We start from the raw sequence: 16,062 nt of genomic DNA on the forward strand, positions 1-16,062 counted from the left end.
AAACCTCTTAGGTGGTTTACACCTGTTTACCAGCTAAGGTATAAACGTGGAAGCCTTCAGGTAGTGGACCGCCTGACCTCATGACCAGGACTTTGTACATAGTCTGTAGGTAAATATTTTATTAGGCTAAAGTATGAATGTTAAAAATATTTATAATGACTAGCACTTTGTGGAAATGTTTTTTATCCAGTCTGTCACTGACTTAACTGATAAAATATAATGGTGTAACCGCTCCTCGTTAGCATCCTGTATTTTCATTATTCCCGCAGGTCAGGGTGAAAAATTGTATCATGTAATCTTCATCTATTTGCTTCTCATCTTTAGAGTCGTCTAACAACCATTTAAAAAAAGAAAAAGAAAAAAAAAGAGTAAACTGCACTTTTTGCGAAGCCTAATAAACCTCACAAATGCTTTTAAATCATTTAAACTACTGCCTCATAAAGGGCTATTGTGTAGAAGTTTAGGGGTAACTATTAATGGAAACCTAAAATAATATTTGTATTTATTACTGTAAAAAAAAAAATGGAAAAGGCACCAAGAGGTTTTCTGTTCAGTCCCCACACACTGGACCTTTTACATTTAGGGGAAATGTTTTCATTTGGCAGAAATTGAAGATATACTTTTTTTTTTTAATAAGTGTACAATCGCCTGATTGTATGAATTGTTTGTCATGACAGACAAACTAAACATCTTTTAAGGCCTCATAGTTCCTTCAAGACACTTGGGGAAAGGGATATTTATATTCACCTGCAACTTCACCAATCAATGTTACTAAATTTCAAACACTGTACTTTTTTCTTTGCATTGAGCAGCAAATGTAGGTGCAGTGATTTGAGATACAGGATACCTCCTCCTTCCTGTAAACAAATCGATTGTTTTTGTAGACTGTAAACGGTGCGTTGGTCACGTGCTCGTACAATTATACATAATTTATATCGAAACTCTGTCGTATCTAATCCTTCTATTTTATTCTCCCACACTGAAACCTTACCTCGTTCCTGAACCACTTTTATGATTTATCCTCTCTAAGACAATGTTCACAGCCCGTACAGAATGTGTATGAAAGGGAGCCTAATGAATGTACATTGAGATTATTGTGTCCAGTGCCTCCTGCGAGTGTGTGTGTGTGTGTATTCTATTTTAAGTTTGTGTTTTGTCAGTGATTTTTTTCCTATTGATATTTTATTTTTCCACACACAGCCTTCCTTTCGTTGTTGAAACACTGTTTTGTTTATCTAATTTGTGACAGTGAATAAGTTATTCTATTTGTTATTTAAGTGTGAAGAGGCGTTTTATTGCTGTGACACACTCCAGCTCTCACTGCATGCACAATTAGGATGGAGAACCCGTAAACACGTTTGTTTACGTTTGAAACTGTACTCTTTTAAAAAGTGAGACAACCAAAAATAAATGTTTTGTATAAAGAGGGCGGTTTTGTGATTTATGTTTTCAGTGCTATAAATATGGACAGACACACACACACACACTCACACTAACACTCTCATGCGCTTGGAGTGGATTGTGAAATTGTGTAAAGCAGATTATTGTAATCGGGGGAAATGTTGAAAGTGCTTGTGCTGAAATGCACGTCTTTGTGCGCGCGTGTACTCGTATATAGCTTCACCCCATCGCTAATATAACAGTCCTGCAAAGCTGACATGGATCAGGGCTGCAGATCAATTTAAAAGAAATTTAATAGTGTTTTTTTTTTCAGTGTGCCTGGCATGTGAGCATTAAGAATTTTAAGTCTTGTTTTTAAGAGATGGGATTAGATATTTATTTTTCATCAAAAACTTTGTGGTGGAGGATTTCAAAGTGACTCACACACCAGGCCTTACACAGGCACAACATTAGGCTTTAAATGAAACTTTACATGTTTATCATATTGTATTACTGATTATTGTCTTGGAAGTCATCTCTTTGCAGCCAAAACATCCCAAGTTTTTTACCAGATTAATCCTGAAAGAGTTTGTGATCATTTAAAAAAACATGCACGTCTTCTGCACTGAGTGGTTTGTGTTGTTATTTTGAAATATTTGATATTTTCACCCTGTTGTAGCTCCTTCTTGTCTCGTCTTACAGTCTAAATATGAGAAATAAAACTCAAAAGTTTAACTTTTTGTTGATCTCGACACGTATGTTCTCACTGTTTAGGTGTGTTTAGGATTAGGGACGTCCGACTACAGTGGCCTTCACATACCAGAAAGAAAGTTGTGCTTCAAAAAGCAAAACGCACACTCCGGCTGGTTTTTCAGGTTTGGGTTTATGATTTTTATTGTACTTGTAACACTTGTACAAACATATTTAATATATATTATTATAATATTCAATTTCTGCCAATAAACCCTTTTTTAAACGTTACACTTCAGGGGAGGAGGATGACACCGGCAGTCAGTCGTAGTGATCACAAGCTGAAAAGATTGTCAACCACAGGTTACTGTGTTACTTGGACTACATGCAGCCACTAGAGAGACTGTGCAGTAAAGGAAACGGCAGACGGGAGCAAAATCAACAACACAGACTACACACACACATGACACACACATGGTTTAACCTGAGAGTGAATGCTGTTGGTGAATGCGGGTGAAAACATGCTTACATGACGCTGCAGCGTGGAATGAAGAAAACTAGTAAAACCTTGTATGTAAAATGACACATCAATAGTAACTGAAGCTGGTTGTAAGAGACAGGAGATCATACGGTTTGGTTGTTCAGATGTTCTGACTGAGATGGGATGTCGATGCAGGGTGAGTATACAGCTCACTCTTTATGCTGTTTATTGCTCATGGGGAAAAAGACGTCACTTACATGCTCTAAGAGGAGGCTGGGAGCTTCTTGAACTTGAACTTCTAGCTATGACTGTGACTCGTTTGGAGATGAAACATTAGGAAGAGTTTTTTGAGGCAATGAGAGATTGGCGGCGATGGAGTCTGATATGTTCTTTTGTGCCTGGTGTCACACGTGGGAGCCAGCTGCGTTGGTACCTGCTTGCGCGCGGCCATCTTCTTCCAACACCTGAGTGAACGCCTGCGCAGGGGAGGGGCTTGAATGGCGCTGGCGTCTCATGAAGGGGAAGACACTGAGAGGGAAGGAGAGAAGTAAGAAATCAACACGACGGTAGAGTGTTTCAAAGTGGGGGGAGAATAAGGTGGTAATGTAGATGTAGTGTCACCTTTTTTTGGTCTCCTGCGGGACAATAGCTCTGGCCAGCATGTTCTTGTACAGGTCAGACTTAAGATACCGCGGGTAGGAGTCCTAAACACACACACACACACACACACGCACGCGTTTGTACTTAAGACGATGCCTAACACCAACCTATAAAAGGATAGATTTGTTTTTGGTTTTTTTTAAGTACAGTTGTGTCACTTCAGTGAATCTGAGAGCAGTTCACGAACTTAACCTTCCGGCTTTTTAAGATATTTTAAACTTAAACAGTCATAGATTTTATTAAGTGAGCCTTTTTTGTATAATCTGTATTTCCTCCGTTCCTACATAATGCATTCGATATCTGAGCATTGCAAATACAGTATAATGTAATTCCCCAAGAACCAATTGTGCAACATATACAGCTTTAGTTACTTCCTGTTGAGTCCTTTAGGGTGAATTTGCCCAAAAAACCTTTAAGACAAATGAAAGTGTTTGGGGCTGAAGACTGGGCGCATGTTAAGTTTGGACTTTCTTAAAGGACAAAAACCACTGTGAATGAGCGGTTTAGTGCCATAATTCCAATTCATACAGTACATTTTTTTGTATGAATGGCACTTCATAAAATCATATAAGTGTTTTACACAGGCTCAGTTTAAATTGTATGGTTTGACCTGAACCTTTGGAGGTTATCGTGATAAGAACGTCTTCAGGGTGGAGTGTAGAGATGATGCATGCATGGTTACAGGTGAAATAACCCTGCTGTGAAGTGTATGTGATTTGTCGCGAACGGTCCAGAGAACAGACCTTTTTCATGAGGAAGTAGATGTGCATTTGTGCGGCATCCATAACAAAGCGATGTGGATGTTTGAGTCCCTCCAGAGTATGAGCCATCGTCTTGCTGTCAATGTTGACCCAGCGCGCGGCTCCGGGAGCCAGGAAAGCTCTGAATCACACACACACACACACACACACACACACAGGAGGATAAAGGCTGGTCATGAACCCCGTGGTAAATGTGCAGGTGAGTGTGTATTTCTCCATGATTGTGCGCTTGTACACTCACTTGTAGACCTCTTCCACTTTCTCCACGATCCTGGAACTTTCTCCATGTCTGATATTCTCACAGGCCTGCCAGAAACACAGGTTCTCCGCTGAGAACAGAGAGACACCAGGACAAACAGAGTGATGAGACAGTAAAGCAAGGGTGCCATTTGTCCTTTATTGTCCTCTACTGTATACCTCTCAGTCTATTCTTTCCATCCACACAATAACTATATTACTTTTCCAATGACGCAGTCCTTCCATCGCTCACTCGTGGGACTGGAAAATGTCATGAGGGGAAATCAATTAACAGTTAAAGGGATAGTTCCTGTCATTAAAGTGTGGTTTCTGTGAAGCCGTTTTTGGACCTGGACACCTGGGACCAACAGATTTTAGCCACTTAACAAAAGGTTCACCTGATAGAAGCTGTGTCAACATCTAAGTAATATTGTCTGCTGCCCACAGCACACAAGAGATAATCCCCTGCTGCCTCTGCAAATATAATATATTGTGACTTAGGTGTTTGAAATTCTTTGTTCAAATTTACCTTCGTGGCATAAACGTGGGGTTCAAGGTTTGTTTATGATCCCAAAATAGCAATCCTTTGTTCTTACACCAGGTAAGGCTGGGTCAGATCATCGAAAGCTAACCCTCAGATATTTTAAGAACACGTGCACTCTCCCTCACCACTGAACTCTTTCTCCAGGTAGGTCATGAACTCCCTTCTCCCCATCACGTCATTCAGAAGCTCCCTGAAGCTGAAGCTCCAGCGCTCCACTCGCAGACGCGTCGGGGTCGGCACCCTGCTCACGCAGAAACACACACACAAGCGCAACAAAAATAGCACTGGTGACACTAACGCCGGCGTTAAAGGTTGTCAGAAATGGAATGGAGGATAATCATATAGATTATAAGAAGAAGCCACAGCAAGGGTGCTAAAAAACTCAAACGAGGAAAAAAAGTAGATTCAGTTTCATTCACGTTTACTGCAGTTTGCGGCTATTGTAATGTGTGTGTCATGACATGTGAGTGTGCTGGTGCTTTCTTACATTTCTGCGTTCATTGTCCAGTGTGCAGAGTCATCGGAGATCCAGGGGTTACTGGGAAGACACCCTTGCATAATGGGATCATGGTTCTGGTACTGCTCACTGAATTTCACAAAACTGCACATATACACACACACACACACACACACACACACACAGACGCACACACACACACACACAACATTATTGTATTAGAGTTGCAGATCATAAGAGGTAATGGCCACTAATTCCAGCTTGCCTTGGGAAGAATCCATTAGTGGCTTTTACAGTGAGTGAACTAAGCCCTGCGTGTGTGTGTGTGTGTGTGTGTGTGTGTGTGTGTGTGTGTGATTGTGTGTCCTACAGAAGTAAGGTTCAGTTCAGGCGGTCCATTAGACCTTATAGGTATCTGCAGATGTGAATGTGAGTCTGTATAAGTGCATCACTTATCATAAAACCAACACGAACCCCTCCAGGCAGATGGATGACTTGACACGATTTCTTCCTAGGGCCCTTCTACAGGCTTCAATCTGTAAACAAAGACGGAGAGCAAGCGCACACACACACACACACACACACACATACACATACACAGAGTGAGCTATAATAACACACACTCACTTAAAGTGATGGCACATGAATTCTGCATGATGTTTACCTCGCTTTTGTAGTAGTCACTGTTCTAGTTCTGTAAAGAGAAGTGTGATCACATTAGGTCACACCCTGACTGCTTTGCACATTAATACTTTACAGTCACATGAATGTTCATCGTAGAACACAGATTCACCCTGTCACTAGGTGTTCAGAAAGTCATGACAGGGCCCTCAATGTACACGTGTGTCTGTAAATACGAATCCGCTGTAACTGTCAACAGTATAGTGCAGCTCCCTTTATCACTTACTTTGAAACCATTGCAGCAGTAAGAGGCAACAGAAACAAGAAGCAAAGACAAAGTGTGATGTTTTATCAAATGAAATACTTCAGAGGGTAATATAAAACAGGAAGTGAAGGTTTGTGATGATGTCACTGACCAGTGTAACACGAGAGCTGAAGTTATTTGGTCGTTCTAGACCCACGTCCAGTATATTATGTGCTCCAGGCTGGAAAGATAGTATACATAAAATAGGCACTGTAATAAATATATGTTTTTCAGAGTGTATGTGTTCACTGTGCATGTGTGTGTGTGTGTGTGTGTGTGTGTGTGTATGTGAGCGAGAGAGCATGCTTTTATCCTTCCCTGAGCTTTCCACTCCAGTAGCTCTGACTTTTATTCCCTGGTTTCTTTCTCTTTCTCCATGCTTTTGTCCCTAATTCATAAGGACAAGACAAGATGGCCTCTGCTTCACCCTCTTCTCTCGTTCTCGCTCTCTCATTGTCCCTCTACAACACATGCAGTCCTTTTGTCTGTTTTCTGAATGCAAGAATCAGATGAACTGCAATGTCATTAACGCAACACATAATTAATGACAGGAAGTGATGATTTTATTTCTCTGAGTATCATCTCTCTCTCTCTCTCCCTCTCTCTCTCTTCCTCTCTCTCTCTCTCTCCATTTCTCTCTCTCTGCTGTTCAGCTGAAGCTTTTACCAGATGGATTAAATATTTTATGCAGGCACCAGACGGGAGTGTGGGTGAAGATTAGAGGAACCTCTGACTGTTTCATATACTCCAATATTTACACTTTTCACACACTTTTCTATTATTTTGTGTTATTTAACTGATAGGATAGTGTGGTATAGTATAGTATAGTATAGTATAGTGTAGTATAGCATAGCATAGCATAGCATAGCATAGCATATAATAGTACAGTACAGTATAGCATAGAATCGTATAGTATAGTACAATACAGTACAGTATACTATAGTATAGTATAGTATAGTATAGCATAGCATAGTATAGTATAGTATAGTATAGTATAGTATAGCATAGCATAGTATATTATAGCATAGCATAGCATATAATAGTACAGTATAGCATAGAATAGTATAGTACAGTACAGTATACTATAGTATAGTATAGTATAGCATAGCATAGTAAAGCATAGCATAGCATAGTATAGTATAGTATAGCATAGCATATAATAGTACAGTATAGTATAGTATCGCATAGTATAGTACAGTGCAGTATCATATAGCAAAGCATAGCATAGAATTGTACAGTAGAGTAGAGTAAAGTAAAATGGTGAAGCTTAATGTAGTATTTAATGAAATAGTACATTACAATGAGGTATAATGTAATGTAATATACTGTATAAAGTACTGTAGAATACTGTAGAATTGTGAAGAATAATGTAGACTACAGAGTAGAGGACTAGTAGATAGAGTGAAGGTGAACGCACCTGCGGTCTGTTGATGAGCCAGTAAGCCTGCTCCTGACATTCTAGAACAATGCGGTCGGCCTTTCTCCTCTGTTTGGATGCTCTGAACATAAATCACACTGCCAGTGAGTGAGTGTGACTAGAGGGTGGGGGGGTGAGTTTCTGAGGGGTGTGTGTTGGGGGGTCTAAACAGACCTGAGTTGTTCTCTCGCCTGCATCACCACAAAGTCCCAGGTGTGGTTGATCCTCTTGTGCAACAGACTGTACCTCTCCTAAAAAAAGACAAAGGATGATGACAATGGCCTGTTACTGCAAACTTAACACACACACACTTCCCTCACCTTTTCATATTCCATCAGTTCTCCTTGTTTTCTAATGTTCTTTTTGGCCAAGTAGATTGCTGACAAGAATAAAAAGCAACAAAGATAGAAATAAATTGAATTGTTAAAAACCAGACTCTTACAAGAACTGTCAAGTGAAAGTTTCTTGCTTTAAATGTTCTGTGGTTTGTCACATTTTCTTGACCAGATGTTTTCCTTACAGGCCCTCTCTTATGCCTTTGATTGACTTTTTTCTTACCATAATCTATTTCTGATGCAGGCCACCGGGTGCTGGTCCAGAAGTATGGCGTCTGAGAAAAACAAGTGACATTTTATAAAATGTCTTATAAAGGCTGAGGCTGAAGTGAGTGTCATGAAAAGAGTGAGATGAAAGAGTATAGGGGCGACCCTTGAGCCAAATAAAGATGGCGGGAGCCAATAGGAATAGAAGGAACGTGTTCATGTGGGATGATGATCTGACCTGAAAGCGGTACGGCGTCTCGTCGGCACGTAACACGAGAGATCTTGGTTCCTTTAGAGGGTAAATGTACCCATATCTCACCAGCATCCCACCGAGGTGCAGAGCCTCTGAAGAACAAGAGGTACACAAACTAATGAGTGGACTGTTTTCATTTCTCCAGGAGATCACCAGGGCAACCGAACATCTTTTTCAGGTATCTATAAATAGTTCTCAAGTTGGCGTAGTGGTTAACATGTCAGCGGAGGTTCTCAGTAATCCAGGTCATGGTCTTTTTCAGTAGTTGGCTGGAGGCGACTGGACTTGCATGACTTGAACATGGGAGCATGAAGTTTGCATGTTGTCCGTGTTTGTATGTGTGGGTTTCCTCCGGGTTCTCTGGTTTCCTTCGACAGTCCAAAAAGATTTGGGGATTAGGCAAATTGGACACTCTAAATTGACCGTGTGAGTGGATGGTTGTTTGTCTCTATGTGGACTAGTGACCTGTTCAGGGTGAATCCCACATTACCTCCTATGTCAGCTGGGATTGGCACCATGTGGGGGATAAGCATTAGAAGATTAATAAATAAGTCTAATTATTCATACATGTTTTCTTTCACCCTTTAACAAACTGTCAGGAATGATAAATTTGCTTTGCTCCAGTGATTAAAAAAAGAAGAAGCTGAGTTGTTCATGGGTCCTACTTTTTTTGACTGACAGCTACTGAAAAGAACTGCATTTTAATCATCTGCTGACTGACTCTTCCCCTGCCTTCTTTCTCCTGAGGTGGAACCCTCCACAGGGACCTTAATCAAACCCAGATCATCAGGGTGAGTTAATCAAACTGGGATCCTCTGGGGTTCGCCGCACTCCTGTTTACTGGAAACAGCGGACGGTCACACACATCTCCGTCACGTCAGCTCAAGAGAAAACACCATATCCTGGCAACACATTGTGGCAACAACACACAACAAGCCGTTCACTCCGAAACGGAGAATCACTGCAGATCCATACACAATCCTTCATCACACACACACACATACAATGCACAGTGGGTATAAAAGCAGCCACTTACCCTCCTCACACATTCTGTATTTCTGGATCAGCCAGTCAATGACATCACGGCCTGCAGACAAAGTAACAGAGAGAGAAAGTTTCTCCCTCCAATCTGCAGAGCACGGGTTTCTCCCAAATTCACTCTTGCATTATGCATGACTGCTGAGGCAAACATTGGCTCCAGTGTACACGCACACACACACACACACACACACACACACACACTACCTGTCATGGCGTGTGGAATGACAGTAATAAGGAGCCTCTGGTTTCTCATCTTGATGCCCATGTCAGGGTCCTGCATGGCCACTATCAGTTTCTCCATCTGTAAAGGGAACACACACACACACACAGACACACACAGAGATTTTCTTATGTGCTTCTTTATGTGTGGAATCTTTGTTTACAATCTTCAATACAATCATTTCTTATCCATAAACTGATGTATTTAATTTAACTGTAATTATAAGACCTCAGCAGATTGTAGACCCTTTCAAGTTAACAATCATTTAACAACACACACACAATATGTACAAAATAACACAAAACATTGCAATAATTCACTTGTTTTCATTCAGATACTCACTATAACAGTTCTTGTGTCATTCGGTTTCACGCAGGATTAAGCCTGTGCGTTCAGTTTAATACACAACACCACTATTAATATTTCACCCGAAATAAATAATAATAATAAATAAAAATAATAAATAAAAAGCTTTGTTGACTTACTTTTCTAAAGCATGACATTTGCTGTCGGTGCCAGCCTCCTTTATCCATGGTGTTGATGGTCATCTTGCACGCTCTTACTTTGAGCTCACGTCGACGGGACGGTGGTAAAGTGCAAGACAGAAGTGCTGTCGGGAGCGCGCATCGCAGAGTGCACCGCTGTTTCCTGTTTTTTAATTCCATCAAGAGGTCCAGTGACGGAGGCGCGCCCCCGTGTAGATTAGACAGGATTACAGTGTGCCAGTCACTTCATCATGAATTGTGTCTGAAATGACTGAACAGCAGTGAATCTATTATTTATTACATGTAAAAAAAAAAGACTGCGGTTGTCTATCCGCGTGATATAGAAGCACATGAGCAAACACATGTGATTTTATTCTGTGTGAGGCAAATTCATTTATATATTTTTGACAGAACTGTTGTATGAGTTCTAACAAGCTGACTTACAACATATAATAGTATTTATTTATTATGTATTAAATAGATCTAGTAATAATATTAAGTCATTTTACTGGTAAAAACAAATAAGTAATAAAAAAACAACACAAACAACAAAGCGACGTGTTGGCCAGATTCCAGAGCCAGAATTCTGAGAAAAAAAATCAGAATTCTGAGAAAAAAAATCAGAATTCTGAGAAAAAGGTCACAATTCTGAATTTAATCTCAGAATCCTGATTTAAGAAAAAAGTTAATTTACGTTCAGAATTCTGAAAAAATGTCAATTTGATCTCATAATTCTGGTTTTCGATGTATTTATTGTATGTATTTAAGTATTATATTATTTCTCTCAGAAGTTGAACTTTTCTCTCAGATTTCTGACTTTAATCTCTTAAATCAGGCTGTTTTATTTTTTAAAATTGTGTTAATTTATTTTTTATTTTTTGTGTGTTTTTTTTTTTGTTAATATGGCCATAATCATCTTCTGCACTTTGTCAGTGTTAGTTGTTTGTGGGTATGTCATCATTATAGCTTAACAGATAACAGTCAACAGAAAAAATTGATTAATTTTCCTTACATAGAATTTTATTTTGTTACCAAATTGTTATTATTTTTTACATAATGCCTTACTTCTCTTCCGTAGTGACGCATGCGCTCTTAGTGACCGTCTTTGTTGACATTTTTAACCAGCACATGCGCCGCCTCAATGAAAAGTCAACTGCTTGATTTTTGTCCCACGCTGGCATTCGTAGACAGGAAGTCGTTCCGCTGACGCTCTTGGGATCGTTCATCAGTCTCACCGTTAGATAATCTAGTAAGTATGTCATGTTTTTAAAATTAGAGCTCGACTAAATGCAAGTGTTTGTTTTTTAAAAAGTATTATGTGACAGTGAAGAGAAGCGGGATCTGTGGCGGAATATACGAAAGCCTTTGTTTAAGCTAACCTTGCTAACACTAGCTGTAGCAGCAGCAGCAACTATAGTTAACATCCACTTAAATGTGGCAATGTACAATATTACAACATTGTACTGTGTCTTTCGAAACACTTTATTTTAACGTTTAACCTTTACCTTTTCATATCAAGAAGGAACTTCAATAAAAACACAGAGAATACGAAATGCACAGTTAAAAGACAGGGCACGTAAGTTCCAGTGGCGTAATATAGAATTTAAAAAAATCTTAAATATCTGATATATATCATACATATACGTGTATGTATGTATATATACACAAACACACACTATATATATTTATACATACAGTATATATACGTAATGTAAACTTGTCTGTATGTCTGTAAATAATTTTAATACCACATTTGTTACTCAAACCTCAATCTTTAAAAACATGTGCATGCCCTAGTTGGTACTGTTCAGCCCTCTAGTTTTGAAACAATATTTCAGAAGTCTAAAAATCTAAATTCTTGCAAGAATGTCATTAACCAGCCAAACGTTTTTTGTATGAATTGAAATTGACTGAAAACTGAAGCAGGAAATAGCATTGACACAGTTAACACGTTGGCGTTAAAAGTAGATGTTTTCAATTGAAGGCTATCAAAGTTGAGTCTGTGACATTGTGACAGAATTTTTCTTTGATTGTCAGGTGCTAATGGGTGACATTCGTCAGTCACTGCTGCCTCGGGATGTGCTGAGTGCAGCCAAGGAGCTGCTGTACCATCTGGACATCTACATCTGTAACATGGTGCAGTCTGGGAGACAGCCGCCTCAGGTTGACTCCAAGACCCTGGAGCTGATAGAGGAGTTTATTCTGCATGCACCCAAGGACAGAAACACACCTGGCAGGGTAAAACATGATTGGTGTGCACAATCCCATACAAATACAAACACAAGCAGCCATTAATCTTTGTTTATTTCTTTCAGAGGATGAGTGCTCTCCAGGAGCTGCAGCTGTTGGAGATCATGTGCAGCTGTTTCCAGGAGCAGAGTCGTGACACTGTCCGTCAGCTGATGTTCTCCGCCCTCTTCAGTCTCCAAGGCAACCAAGCAGATGAAAGCCGCATGGCTCTGTTAGGCAAGTTGGTCTCTATGGCAGTCGCTGTGGGCCGGATTCCTATCTTGGAATGCACTGCCACCTGGCTACAGGTGAGGATTTACACAAGTATACCTACTTAATTGTTTGATGTGAGAAATGTGAGAAAGTCTGTACTAAATGTGGATGTACTAAATATAAGCCTGTGGTTGTGTTTGTGTCCTGCAGAGAACGCACCGAGTCTTCTGTGTGCGTCTGGCACAGGTGCTGGTGGATGACTACTGCAGTATGGTGCCAGGCTCAGTCCCCACCCTTCAGAATATCCACAGCACCAGTCCACGCTTCTGCTGCCAATTCATCACTGCTGTCACCACTCTCTATGACCTCACATCAGGTATTGCAGATAGTATTTGACAATACCGCCTCCCAATCCGATACTTGTATCGTAAGGAGTAGCTTCCTATGAGCTAAACCAGCACTATTTGAATACATATCATTAAACAGCGACCAAAATGGTGTTTTAATCAGAAATATCGGCAGAATCTATGCATTGTCATCATTTTCTTCTTTAAAAGCTAAATTATTTCATCATTATTTCATTTTTTTAATCCCTTTTGTCATTTTAATATTCTTTTGTGTCTGGGTGTGTGTGTAGAGGAGCTCACCCCTCCAATAGAACTCCTCCAGATGATTGCGTCGTGGATCCAAGATGACCCTCGTCTGGTCCTCATCACCTTCCTAAACTCCCCCCTCTCTGGCAGTCAGCCAATCAGCTCACTCGATGTCACACCTTTAGGAGGGTTGGTGCGTTGGTGTGTTAAAGCACCACTGGCTTTCAGGAGAGACAAGAAGGTGGCGCTGAGCAGCGGCAGCACTGAAAATCACCAAGACGCTGGTCTTCTTTTCTCTGCACTTCATTTAAGTGTTTTACAGGTTTGTAGGGATGTCATTCAACCAAATACAGACAAGCACCTGTTTCTCTTCTGAGCCCTTGAATTAACATCACAGGCCCTCACAGATTCTGTGAATGTGTGTGGTGATCACATCATGCAGGGCAGGCATGGGCACATCTGAAAAGTGGTAGTGACTTGAGAGTTTAATGCAGTTCATTAGTGAGCTATTTTGTGAACTATATTGTAAAATCCTAGGTCCTCCACCACAGAAAAAAGCTGATATCAAGCTCCATAAACTCAATGACTATATCTGAAATTTGAGCCTTTAGCCCTTTCTGGTAAACTTCTTGCAGTGTTCCATCGCCTGTTTTAGCATCAGTGCTAGCTGCTGGTGCTTTTTCCTTCAATACAATTTCCTCTCACTACAATGGCAAAGACCCTGACAGTCAAAATTACTTTTGAACCACTCTGTACGTTTCACTCGGTGAGACACAATAATACAAACCAGTTTCCCTCTCCTGCTTCATGTAGGTCTTCATGTTGTTGCCAAATATACTCAATGAGAAGGGGCTTTTCGGCCGCCTGGCATTGCTCCAGCTGGAGTCCTTGGCTGCGCTGACCTCTGACCTTTCCAGATTGTTGGACCAGGCTGACAAACATACGCATACCTCATCTGAAGACATGCACACATTGTCTCAGCTGACCCTGGACCGGCTGGCACAGGCCCTCCAGGTCGCCATGGCCAATAGAGCGCTACTCTGCTCAAGAGGTAAGTGTGTATATGAGGCGTGGAAGGGTGAAACTGGTACAGAGGAGGTGATTAGGGAAATAAAGAAGACGCATAGACTGAAGGCTTGGTTTTATAGGCTATAAAGTGGCCGATGTCCTGGCTTGGTGCCTCACGCAAGTATGAAAAAGGCTTGAGGGAGTTATGGAAGGACTTTTTACTTTTGTTATTTGCCCAAGGGACTAGACAGTATATTTGTATCCAGCTTATTTACGTTCCTTCAAAGAACAAGAATTGTACTTTGAAAAGGCTGAAGTGAGAATTTGAGTTTATGTATTTAATTTAACTTTAGCTGAAGCTTTTAATGTAATTGGGAAATAATGGACCAGTGAACAGAGCAACATTTAAAGAGATACAGAGGTTTAAGCTTCAACATATGGTTAAATAAGACTTATTGATGGGATAGTTTTTTTCCTGCTGTGATGTTTGATGACTGATTTCTATGTGTCGTATTGTCTCTACAGAGGATCTGAGAGCCATTTGTTCCCGCCTCCCCCATAACAAGTAAGTGCTTTTTGGAGTTTTTTAAGACTACATTAACATCCACTGAGAACTTGTATCGTGTCTCATAATGTCACAGCTGAATAAAACAAAATATAAATAAAATGTTTCCAAGCTCAGTAAACTAAGAATAAGGAGTAAGGTGGTTAAAGTTGATATCAGATGCAGAGGTAAGGAAATAAAAAAAAAATAGGGATATTCTCAACCTGTTTTAGAATTAGATGGAGTCACAACACACACAACCATCAGACTGTGTCACTTTGAGTTGCATTTTCACACATAGTCATACTGGTTTTTTTTGTTTTTTAAATGAATGCAAAGACCGCATTGCATATGTACACACTCAGTGCAAACCGTTTATTATATTAACACATAGAAGTCAACGTTGACATGAAATCCCATGTTAGTCAGAACTGTTCTGCCCTGTTACGACCGAGGGGAATACCTGAGCCTGAATGTGGAGACTCCTGAATGTGGAGACTCCCTTTTTCAATCTTTTAAGATTGAAGCAACGCACTACAACACACCATTTGAAAGGTTTATTTAAAAACGAGCACAAACAGTGTGACTGTGAATGGTTCAAGGGAACTCCACTGCAGGACCAATCAGCTAAGACACCTGCAACTGCATATATGAATGTGTTATATAGGAATCTATTGTGCGCCATGTACTTTATACATTTCTTGTCCTATCATGACATTCATACCTTTCTCTTTCTTCTCTTGTTTTTCTGTATGTCCAGTTTGCTCCAGTTGGTGCTGTCAGGTCCAGTGATGTACTACAACAACATCCACACTCCTCCGCTGGCCTTCAGCCCACATGCAGCTCATTCCCCCATCGCCGCACACCCCGCGCACCCTGCACACACCCCGCTCGCCACACACGCTGCCCCACACCCTCAGTATCCTGGTCAGCCTTTCATGACAGGGATGCCCTTTCCCTTCCGACCAAGCCACTAAATGAAACAGGGCCTGGCTTTGTTTGCAGACGTGAAGGTGTGTGTGTGTGTGTGTTGGTGTCAGTATTTTTGAATTTTTGTATGAATGATTATTATGTATTATAATGTTAAACATATTTGCATTCGAGAAGGATTGTTAGTCTTAAAATGTGTGTTTAATAAATATTTTTGTACTTCACTCGTAGATGCTGTACTTCATTCAACCACTTGTGGTCGCTGTTGTCAATGCCTGTGAACAGGCCCTCGTCATTTCAGGCCTTAATTTGAATTTTCTAGCACCAAATGACACAAAAACACAGCTGTGGTGTAGAATTAAAGGTATGATGTGTAAAATTCAACAGCAGTTGGTAAATTTGCATGTTGAAGCTGAATAATCCCCCTCTCTCTTCCATTCCAACCAAAGAGA

The 16,062-nt window shown here is 40.4% G+C and overlaps 2 protein-coding genes across 2 annotated transcripts; one reads left to right on the forward strand and one right to left on the reverse strand.

The window, feature by feature from the left end:
- Positions 1–2,244: 2,244 nt before the first annotated feature.
- On the reverse strand, positions 2,245–10,223 carry rgs11 (regulator of G protein signaling 11). Its single transcript, XM_044022074.1, has 17 exons — positions 10,094–10,223; positions 9,593–9,689; positions 9,384–9,434; positions 8,333–8,439; positions 8,111–8,162; positions 7,873–7,931; positions 7,727–7,803; positions 7,553–7,634; positions 6,248–6,316; positions 5,875–5,898; positions 5,685–5,746; positions 5,241–5,354; positions 4,879–4,994; positions 4,214–4,301; positions 3,955–4,093; positions 3,173–3,255; positions 2,245–3,079 (listed from the first exon to the last, which is right to left on the reverse strand). The coding sequence occupies exons 1-17, from the start codon at positions 10,154–10,156 to the stop codon at positions 2,956–2,958; spliced, it is 1,407 nt and encodes a 468-aa protein (XP_043878009.1). The 5' UTR covers positions 10,157–10,223; the 3' UTR covers positions 2,245–2,955.
- A 1,058-nt stretch (positions 10,224–11,281) lies between these two features.
- lg1h7orf26 (linkage group 1 C7orf26 homolog) lies at positions 11,282–15,834 on the forward strand. The gene is made up of 8 exons (XM_044041281.1): positions 11,282–11,342; positions 12,131–12,331; positions 12,409–12,630; positions 12,746–12,911; positions 13,173–13,450; positions 13,942–14,179; positions 14,662–14,701; positions 15,441–15,834. Exons 2-8 carry the CDS (start codon positions 12,137–12,139, stop codon positions 15,655–15,657), a joined length of 1,356 nt encoding a protein of 451 aa, XP_043897216.1. The 5' UTR covers positions 11,282–11,342; positions 12,131–12,136; the 3' UTR covers positions 15,658–15,834.
- The last annotated feature ends 228 nt before the right edge of the window (positions 15,835–16,062 follow it).

This window comes from Solea senegalensis, linkage group LG1 (assembly GCF_019176455.1).
Source record: "Solea senegalensis isolate Sse05_10M linkage group LG1, IFAPA_SoseM_1, whole genome shotgun sequence".
Taxonomy (NCBI): domain Eukaryota; kingdom Metazoa; phylum Chordata; class Actinopteri; order Pleuronectiformes; family Soleidae; genus Solea; species Solea senegalensis.

Coding starts and splice junctions, on each gene's coding strand:
- rgs11 (XM_044022074.1), bottom strand. CDS start 10,156: ATGACCATCAACACCATGGATAAAGGAGGCTGGCACCGACAGCAAATG. Junction 7,804..7,872: donor AACTGATGGAATATGAAAAG/GTGAGGGAAGTG, acceptor GTCTTTTTTTAG/GAGAGGTACAGTCTGTTGCA. Junction 3,080..3,172: donor CCGCAGGAGACCAAAAAAAG/GTGACACTACAT, acceptor CTTCCCTCTCAG/TGTCTTCCCCTTCATGAGAC.
- lg1h7orf26 (XM_044041281.1), top strand. CDS start 12,137: ATGGGTGACATTCGTCAGTCACTGCTGCCTCGGGATGTGCTGAGTGCA. Junction 12,332..12,408: donor ACAGAAACACACCTGGCAGG/GTAAAACATGAT, acceptor TATTTCTTTCAG/AGGATGAGTGCTCTCCAGGA. Junction 13,451..13,941: donor TTCATTTAAGTGTTTTACAG/GTTTGTAGGGAT, acceptor TGCTTCATGTAG/GTCTTCATGTTGTTGCCAAA.